The sequence below is a fragment of the Myotis davidii genome, unplaced genomic scaffold (genome assembly GCF_000327345.1).
Source record: "Myotis davidii unplaced genomic scaffold, ASM32734v1 scaffold119, whole genome shotgun sequence".
Taxonomy (NCBI): domain Eukaryota; kingdom Metazoa; phylum Chordata; class Mammalia; order Chiroptera; family Vespertilionidae; genus Myotis; species Myotis davidii.
In genome coordinates this window covers 397,632-408,169 of record NW_006290676.1, presented here as the reverse complement: position 1 = coordinate 408,169, position 10,538 = coordinate 397,632, and the positions used below count along the sequence as shown (strand labels likewise).

General features: G+C 39.1%; 1 protein-coding gene across 1 annotated transcript in view; it reads left to right on the top strand.

The window, feature by feature from the left end:
- Positions 1-10,538, top strand: part of B3GLCT (beta 3-glucosyltransferase) — a 112,912-nt gene that overhangs the window by 65,796 nt on the left and 36,578 nt on the right. The window contains exons 8-10 of the mRNA XM_015563892.1: positions 2,343-2,406; positions 3,470-3,589; positions 5,192-5,261. Of these exons, the coding sequence (XP_015419378.1) occupies positions 2,343-2,406; positions 3,470-3,589; positions 5,192-5,261 (254 nt within the window). The remainder of the gene's footprint in view (positions 1-2,342; positions 2,407-3,469; positions 3,590-5,191; positions 5,262-10,538) is intronic.

Below are 10,538 nucleotides of genomic sequence, written 5' to 3'. Positions count from 1 at the left end.
TTCCTTCTAGTTGTAGAATTTCCACTCAGCCAGCCTTCCTGTGGTTCTGAATGATGTCCGTTTTGTCTTTTAGTTGTATTTTTGAATTTGTTGTGGGAGGCTGCAATTTCTGGTGTTTACCTATGCCGCCATCTTGGTTTTTTCATCCTGCATACTTTTAGAACTAAATACATTTGCAGGTTACTGACTTAGGTTCACCGTGTCACATGGTCGCCTGAGGGGACCCATCAACATGAACTTGGTGATGTTGAGGTAGCCATCACTCCATGGGATGCTAGACACAGCCACTTAAAAATGTCAGTGCACGTATTTATTTGTCCTCCAGTTGGTCATTGTTTATCTTTAAGACACAATCCTTGTTCTTCACTTTTCCCCTCTCTGAGGTTCCCCCCAAAGAAAAAAATTCAAGCCAAAACCGGTTTGGCTCAGTGGATAGAACGTCGGTCTGCGGACTGAAATGTCCCAGGTTCGATTCTGGTCAAGGGCATGTACCTGGGTTGCGGGCACATCCCCAGTGGGAGATGTGCAGGAGGCAGCTGATCGATGTTTCTCTCTCATCGATGTTTCTAACTCTCTATCTCTCTCCCTTCCTCTCTGTAAAAAATCAATAAAATATATTTAAAAAAAAAGAAAAAAAAAGAAAGAAAAAAATTCAAGAATTGAATGAGGAACTTAAAGACAAAGGTAGAGGGCATATTTAGGCTAACAGTTTAGAGGTGTTTATTGTCTGTAAAAAAGGGGCATGTGTAGTGTGACCATCTCACAATGGGTGTCACCTGACATTGGATTCTGATCACAGCTTTGTGTCCCTTGCTTGTAGCAAGGTGTGACTTTTTCTATCTTTGAAGTCTAATTGTGGTCTGATCAGATCTTGGAGGCACTTGGCATGAGTCCAGTTTCCAAAATTACCTTGATATCGTTTACTTATAAAAACTGGCTCCAAATTAGTAGAATTCAAACTGGATAAGATTCCATGCCAGGGCTGACCTTTTTTCTTTTGATGTTTATTGGAATATGCCTGCGAATATTGTCTGTTCCTGTACCATTGCCCACTCCAAGTCACAAATCTGTGGGCAAAGACTGAGTAGCAATCGACAGAGATTGCATGGGGCTTCTTTTGGAGCCATCTGACACCAGGCTACGTTAGCATCAACCATGAGACAAATGCTTTATAATTAAACTGAAATTATAATTCCTTTTCTCTTTTCTCTAATAAAAAGTGCTTTTTTGAAGAAATACCTGTGGCTTAACCAAGGCTAAAATCTCAGTAAACACTTTGGAAACTTATTACTACTTTCTTTTAAAATCACCGTTATTTCTTTATACTTAAAATTTACATTAGGATGTTTATAATTGGAATTGATGGTCTCATCTCTAACCCTGTAAAGAATCTATAGAGCCATATGGAATCCCATTGGTCTTAGTAAGTATGTAATTCTACCTCCCTCAGCTTGGAATCAAAGAATATCCTGCCTGTCAATTCAGGTTGCTCACTGAATGCTCACTTTGGCCAAGGCACGGTGGGCAGTGCTGGCAGGACTCAGAAGGTGTAGCACAGGGAAGGCTGTATGCACAACAGGCTAATGAATGTGACAAAGCTAATGGGGCAGTGCTTCCTCCTCTGGGAGCAAAGGAAGTTTTCATTTGTTCTGGTGGGTAAGTCTGGAAAGGTTTCACAGAGAAGGTGACCTTAAGTTTGGTCTTGAAGAAAGTTTGCCAACTAAAGGCTGGGTGAGGGCTTTCGAGGCAGCGGTGCAGCAGGAGAGGAGATCAGGCAGGAGTGTGCCCTGCTTGGGGCAGGTGGGTGCTGAGGGGCTGGGAAGGTTGAGAGGCATGGAGGGGCTCTCATGCCTGGGCCCACGGGCTTGGAGCTTGATTGTGCATTGCAAGGAGCCACTGAAGATTTTTCAAGCAAGAAAATGACATTCTTCCCCAACACCACATCCTCTCTTCCATTAAAATCTCCACAAATTGTAATTCATTTGGGTAGAAGTTGGAGGGTGAAAAGCAAGCTTTTTGTTTTTCTATCTTTTTCTTCCTCTGTCATTATTTAGTGTAAGGATTATCAGGAGCCAACAAACTTTAGGGCTTTTTTTTTTTTTTAAGGCATTTTTATTGTGTTGTATTTTACATTATTTGCTAGATGTTATAATAATGAATGCTGCATTTGAAACAATCCTTGTGTTTTCGCAGTCCTTTGTATCACAGATATTAAATTCCTGTTTTTATTTTAAAATATGTACTTTTGCCTGTTTTCAAACATGGGAAAATCTCAAGAATGTTTTATTCTTGTTTGACACTTCTGTTTTAAGAAAAACCATCAACTTGTCTCTATTTCCTAGGCTTACCAAGAGGTTAAAGAGTGAGGCCCTGAGGTCCGACTTTACAATAGATTTGAAACATGAGGTATGTCATGGTTTATTTGGTTAAGTCTCAGTAATCAGGAATTCATGTCTTCTGGTATAAAAGGTGTTCTGTATTCCCTATCAGCGCATCCTCCCCCACCAGCCATGCATCTCTCCCCGCCGAGGTCATTCCACTCCGGCCAATCTGGATGAAGTTGTGTCTGCTGGTGCTTGCTCACCAGCTCATTTCTTTGTGTTTTTGTGGGTTCTCTGAGTGTTCCTGCTCCTTTGGAACTTTGTCTCACAATCCTCTGAGACCTGCATTGAGGTCCTGGCTCCTCAGCAAGGACTTGTACTTGCTTTTGCTGCCAGTTGTACCGATGTGGGGCCACTTTAAATCCCTCTGAGGTGTTTGGACCGCGTAAGTGGCACAGTTAGGAAGGCCTAGCTTTTGGTTACAAAATCCCAGAGGAGATTTGGAGATGGTTTCCCCTCCGTCTAGCTCCAGATTCCCAGCTCTGTGAGGTTTTCTGTTAGACACCCACCTCTGTGGGTCATAGGCTGTCTGCTCAGAACTCAAATCAGAAACTCCGCATCCCGCAGGAAAGCTGTCGTCCTTGGTGTCCTTGTTCCAGGTTCTCACTCTTGCATTTTTGTCCTTATAAGCTCCACACTCTTGTGCCAATTTAGCAAGCCATTTGCAGTGATTTTAAAGATACTTTGTCTACATTTGTCAATATTTTCAGCAAGTCAGATGGTTAGGCTATGTCATTACCATATTGCAGGAAACCAGTCATGATAATATTTTCTTGCATCTTTCTCTGTGATATTTGGGAATCCTCATAATAGCTTCCCTACAATTGATTGTAACAACTTCGGAATTTTTTGCAGGTCAGAATATTGATTCTTAGTTCATTGTTGTTAATAAAAGATAGGTCAGTACATATGGAATTACTATTTTTGTAAGTAAAGAGCTGTTGAATATTGACAAATTGACATGCTTCCATCTCATACTGCCTATAGAAAGTGTGATTGCTCTTCCTTGAAAGTGTGTTGCATACCTTCTATACGTGTGGCGTTGGTTGAGTTCGTTCCCTCACTGCTGATCTCCCGCCTTCTGACAGATCGCCCTCTACATCTGGGACAACGGTAACGGACCTCCCCTTACTCCAGTGCCTGAGTTGTGTACAGATGGCATGGACGCCCACTGTGCTACCACATTCCACTCTTCCCTCCCCCTGTGTGTAAGTAATAGAAGAAAAACGTCCTTGCATGTCACAGGATAAGGTACCTGCTGTGCATATGTTGTCCCAGCACTTTACATACTGAAAAAAATTGTTTTTCGTGCCCCAGGTAAGAACTGTATGTCATGTTTCTATTAATAACAGCCCTCTAAGGTAAGCCCTGTCACCACCCCATTTTACAGAGGAAAGAGAGAAGCACTGAGGAATCCTTGCTCGAGGCTGCACAGTGACCAGCACAGCCTCCCCCAGAGCCTTCGTGCAGCATTGCCTGCCATGCTCTTCAGAGTCACTTCTTTTGTTGATGATATAGCAAGTGTTTATTGGAATACCTAGTTCATTTCCTAGAAAGGCAATTTCAAACATTTCCCATGATACCCACGCCTCTCCTCAGCCCATCTCATTACTCTCTCAGCTGGTGACCCCATGTTGATCTCACCTGACACTGTCCAGAACATCCAGAATGAACTTCCTCCTTATGGCAGCCCTCAGTCCAGTCCCCAGGACAAGCCTGAAGACCCCGAAGCTCACTAGGTTGTGACGAGTTCTTCCTCATAAGGAAACATTTACTCACCACCCTCATATGTTTTCTGTTATTCTCAAGTCAGTCACACGGTAGTCTATGTGTTGCATTTTGAAAGATGAATATATGTTCTTTGTCTCTTTTACACACACACACACACACACACACACACACACACTGCAACAATGGGGTGAATCTGTAATGTTTGCTCAATTGTAGACATTATACTTGCTTGTTCTTTAATGCTTGTTTTAGGGAATCTAGTGGGGAGGGCGACCTCCTAGGACCTTGAGTGACATGACAGAGCTGTGGTTAAATGTCACTATGTACCAATCCCAAGTGATGTAGGAGGCATGACTGAATTTTATTGAAGGCCTAAACAGGTGATAAAGCAGTCAGAACTCCCATGATGCAGTCCGTGACCATGGGAGTGAGTTGTCCACAGATCTCTCTATGTGCCCCCTTTCATCTGAGTGATCAGCTGGACTGGAACCAGCTCAGGACTCCAGCCCTCCCCGCCATTAGATGTTTGAAGTAATTCTACCTTTGGCATAGAACAGAACAGCAATGTAACCTAGACTTGGATAGACAATAAAAGGACCATAAAAATACTTTAAACATCACAGTAAGTTCAGCCCCACCAAAGGGAGTCATATCTTATTTTACACTGACATCCCCTTAGTTCTCTCCTTTTGTCAAAATCTTTACCAACCAGAAAAAGAAAAGGGAATGTAGCTGACATTTATTGGGCACCTATGGTGTGCTTTAATTAAAGCATCTTTTCTGGTGGTTACTTCTCCCACTTTTTAAATGGCAGACTGAAATTCAGAGAGTGGAATGGTCTTGTCCTGATGACACGTATGAGTAGCAGAACTAGGATTCCAGTCCAAGTCTGGCTGACATCAAAGGCTTTGTTTTCAGTTGAGCTACAGTTCCTTTCCCCGCTAAAACTTCTTCCTGGAAACAGGAAGATGTCCCTGACACTAATGCATTTGAGCTCTAGAGCATGTGAGATCTGAAGTGGGTAGGAAGTTAAGATTACATGCACTGATATATGCATCTATTTTTCCTTGTTTTTTTAGGGAAATCCAGTGAAGAAGGAGGATATTTTTGTTGCAGTAAAAACATGCAAGAAATTTCATGATGATAGAAGTATGTTTTGGGTTATTCATTTTCATTGAATTTTTAGATTCCGAATTGCCATCTTAAAAATAATAAAAACCAGATATCAGCTTAAGAAAGGCATAATGACACGTATATCGTTGAAGTGAATGCATTAATTAACCAGTATTCCTCGTCATATCATTTCAATCACCGAGAGCAATTAGAAAGGACAGTTTTATATTGGAACCTGAGTGCTCCTAACTCTTCTAACTACTATTTAAAGCAGTGTTTTAAATGGGAAATGGACACGCTCAGCTGTTGCAATCTTGGAACACTATGTGAATAAGAATGCATTTTGCAAAACAGTGTCCTGTTATATCGATGCATAGTCTCTGAACTTTCAGTTTGAGAATATTAGATGGGATTTCAATGTGACCAAGAAGGAATGTTTCTTAAAGACTGTTCCTTCTTTTTACATTTATCTCAAATGCACATAGTGGAACTTTTAAGACATGAATTTTTTTATGAATAAATATATAAGAGAAAGGGGGAAAAGTGCCTTCTAAGCAGTGGTCCCTTCATAAGGAAATCCTGGCATGCAGGTGGATGTTTTTATTCAAATTTTCCATCCTTACAGAATTCTAAGACATTGACATCAATTAAAATGTGGTTATAATCAACAATATCTTAAAATAGGTTAACTATAAATCTTTGTTTACCTAAAATAGTCATCTTAAGTTCCAAGTCATATTAAATCAGCTTAAATAAATATAGCATTCATTATATAAGGAGTCATAAAATACTGTTAAATTCAATGTAGCAAGTAAATTTTTCATTTATCACAAATTTAACCTAGATTTAATATCCTTTTGCTTTTTCCATAATCTAGAATGGCTTTGTGGGATGATTCTTGAAAAATATCTTTCACAAAAAGTATAAAGGAAATGAACTAGGCTGCTTTTTTTTTTTAATAGCAAACAGAAGTGTTTGAATTAATTTATTTTATTTGGATCTTGACGCTGCACTTAGAGTAGTGGTAGTGAGTGCTTTGACATTAAAATGTTAAGAACGGTGGTCGAAGTGCTAATGGTGGTGGTGATGGTAGTGGTATTTTCTCTTTTGAAACACATTTTTCCAGTGACAGTAGGTAGTAAAATTGGGGACCATTCCTATTATATTTTTATTGTGCTACAGAAATGAAAAAGTTGCTACTTTTAATCTTGTAGTTTTGAATAATCTGTTTTATTACTCTTATTTGCATAAAGTTGAAATAATCTTTTAAGATATCCATCTGATGCTTTTCTATTTTAATTTTGAGTCAAAGTCTTTAAAAATTAAGGAATCTTAAAAGTATGTCAGGAGCATTCAAACAAACCCACGTCCCCCCAAGCCAGGTGCATTTATTGCTGTTGTTAATTTGGATCTGGAGGTCAGTGAGACCTAAAAGGCTTTCACAGGTGGGTTTCTGTGGCAAGCCCTCCTTAAACTTGGACGTGTTTGTTTGGAAAGATAGTCTAAAGCAGCAGGATTTTAGGGATTTTGATGTCCACTGGCTGGATGTAAGTGAAGCCTGACACCTCCCTGGGCTCTGCCTTCCTTTTTTTAAGTCTAGTCTAGCCACCAGTTGTGACAAATAATTATCTAGTAATCATGTTAGTTATAATGACAGTGCCGCAGTAACTGCTGCTGACTGCTATCTTTTTTACATTTTCTGGTGTGTTTTTACACATACATTCTGTCATCTAATTTCTTGTTGAATATTCTTTGTGATGTGATAACTAATGTTATTCACTTGATATTGTAGAGAAAGCTGAGTATAAGTAGATACAACCGGCCCAAGCTCCTGTGGTCTATTGATAGGACAGCTGGAGCTCGGGTTTTCTGGCTCCAAACCCCAGATTCTTTCTGCCATGGCACAACTATACTGTCATCTCCTTGGATGTATTCCTAACCGAACACTTGATAAATCCTATTTGATATTTGTGTTGATGCTCTGCTATGCTCAAGGTCAAGTTTGACTTGGACAGATGCTGTGAAGTAGCCTTTATTTTCAGCAACAATGGGGATAGACAGGAACTGAAATCCACAGGTGATCTCAAACATAAATCAAGCAGGGACTTTAGATTGCTAACCTGTCCAAGCATATTACAGCTGTAGTTGAGCAGGATACATGGATTGGGGTATATATATTTTTTTCTTCCTGTGGTAGAAACATTTGAAGTGACAAAGCCAAATGGCAATGAAGGAAAATAAGACTGTGTTTGCCTAACAAATTGAGAGTGGGCAGTAGCATTAGTGAGTTATCTGGTGGCAGGTTGTCACTTGTGGGTATGCTGCCCCCAGGGACTGAGCGTAAGTGGATACTAGTGACATCCTCTACTCCTGGCTCCTTATATTTTGGCCAACCCCCAGGGAAAAGGGTGAAGGATGGACACTCTGTCCAAGACTCTAATCAAGACAAGGGAAAATATACATTGACTTCACTGCTTTATTCCTATAAAGCCACTTTCCAAAATTTAAAAAAAAGTTATTTCACCTTCTGTATTTTTTCCCCTATTAGTGAAACTAACAATTATGTAACTACTTATGTCTGGATTCTGATTTAAATGAAAAAAAAAATCTTAGAACACGGCCAGCAAAAGCATATTTTGTCTTTTAGCTTAAGTAAGAAATATATGTTGATACCATTGAAACAGCAACACTCTTTGAGATGCAAGCATTTAGTAGGGTTTTAAGAAACTATAAGAATTATATAAAGCAAGGAAATTGGGCATAGCATGTCCGATTATATTTAAGCAAGGAGATCTCTGGAATTTAATATTCAGCACGATCACTTCCTCTTGGGTTAGTGTTCATCACTACGTGATGTGAGCTGTCAGAAAATGTGAAGAATGTTCTTTGCATCATTTTGCCTGTATGCGTGTCGCAGGTATCTCAGGGCAGCCACGGTTCATGTTCATCAGATGGTTGATTGTGAGATGCTCCCCTGCCATCTCCCTCTAATTACAGAAGTTAAATTGCTATTTGCTCAGCCTTTAGTTCCTTTTCACGACTTCCTGTGCTCCTAAAAATAAACACTTTATCCTTTTTAGGTTAAAAAAATACCCATTTGATATCTTTACTGCAGTGATATTGTTTAGAAGAGGAGGATCTGAAAAACTTATTAAAAGGAGTTTGCGGTAGCTGTGTTCTCTGGTTACCATAGAGAGGCTGACAGTGGCTGCCCTACAATCTGCTAGTTTAAAATGTGAGGCTTGGATTAAAATGCAGTAAGGGGCAAGGCTACACCCTAGGTTAAGTGGAGTGATTAGATTAATTCTTAAAGAGAGGAAGGGAGTCAAGTGTTGGCTCATTCCGTTCTCCCCTGGCTTTGGAACAGGTGAAGATATCCCAGATTGCCCTACAATGTTTCAGATCACCCATGAGGGATGCTTTACAGTCTTCCATCCACCCCATCTCTACAAACAGGAATTAGAACACAGGTTAGGCAGGTATCTCTAATTTTGTGGTCATTGACTTGCATACTGAGGCAACAATAGGTCTGCTTGTCAAAAACGGCAGATTCCATAAAATCAAGAATCACAGTTGATTGTGTGGTGGTTTTTGTATTGTGTTCAAGTGTCAAGTTCATTTTTATTTGGAATTAGAGTTTTGCAGGTGAATTAACTCGGGGTAAAAATGTGTGCTCCTTGCCTCATGGCGTGATACTGCTCCTCCCCCCTCAAGACTAGAAGGGCACGTGGAAGATTTATGCCTTTTGTGCAGTGGGGTTTTGTTGTAGTCCAATTTTCACTTTGCTCCAATTTTAACTTATCTTGCAGCAAACCTGGAAAGAGGCATTCACTGTTGTTTTATTATATGGTAGAAAGTTTGGTTCTCTACCATTTAATATCAAGTATCTATTAGCTAATGTGAAAATGAGATATTAGAGCATGTAACTATTTTGAAATATTTTTCAATGTTTAATATCTTTAGTAAAGCTCTGCTTGAATACTATATAAAATATAAGTAATATAATGAATTCAATTTAGAATTCAAATAACTCTAATAAAATAGACCAATATTTTTAAAGTGTTAAATAATTTAGAATCAACACTGGTTAATTGAAAATAAAGCCTTAACCTGCTGTTACCAGTATACAAAACTTAGCCTTAGCTTGAAATTCTTTGCAGTTGGCACATAGGACAAATCCACATGAGTTATAGTAACAGATAACACAAACTGTTGAATGCTTTTGGTATTATAGAGTCATAACACTTCATTATATTAAAATGGTTAGTTTATTTTTAAATTATTGGTAATGGGGATACCCATCTTGTACCAAAGAATCATTGTTATGAATAAAACTTTTCTTTACACTAGTTCCAAAAATAGCTGTAGGCTTCTTGTTGGAATTTCTACAAAATTTAATCCTCATTTAACTATTTATTAAGTGCCTAATACATCCCAGTCACTGAACTAGTTAGTGGGGAACCAGTCATATAGTAATTCTGACCTTTAGTGAAATTTGTTTCAACTGAAAACAAAAAATAAAGGTAAAGAGCTAATTCACACTCGATTTTTATTTCATTTAAATCTGCTAATTGAGAAGAAATACCTATGCTGTTTAATAAGGCTTATTAGAGCCAATAGGAACTGACAACTAAGGGCTGAGAGAAATGGAAGTAGAATTTTTATGGCTTATAAAACCCAGTGCTGGGGACCGAGGAAAGTTCTTGACCTTTCCAGCCTTTTGCATTGGGGAACTTTTCACCCAGAGTGGGAATATTTAGTGGCTGCAGGCTGCAGGCTGCAGGGAGCCCTTTCTGGGGTAAGGCCTCTGCTCATTATGTGCAAAGCAGCCTGCCAGTACAATGTCATGATGGAGATTTTTGTTGTGCTAGAATTTGGAAGTAGAACAGTGTGGATTATTTTTTCCCATAGCAGCCATATCATTTACTGCATCTTTGTTTTGACTTGGAGAAGTCTTTGTATCTGCCTTTTTTTATGATTGCAGAAGTTTATATTTTAATGTATAAAATATATTTGGTGGGTTAGAATAGGTATTTTGGAGATTATTATAGAAAATATCCAGAATTTATAGGTCTTTATCTTTCTTAAAGTTGGTGAATAATGGACTACAAAATGGTGCACTTTTGCATTTTCTGTACAAAGGCTATCTGAGTTTGACTGAATTTGTTGATTTACATAGCTAACCACTTAAGTTTGGCATTGCATTGGCAGCTTTTTTTTTTTAAATTTTATTATTTATTACAAAGGATATTACATATGTGTCCATTTTTTCCCCCCGCCCAAGACAGTCCCCTAGCCTCCCCCATCCCCCCG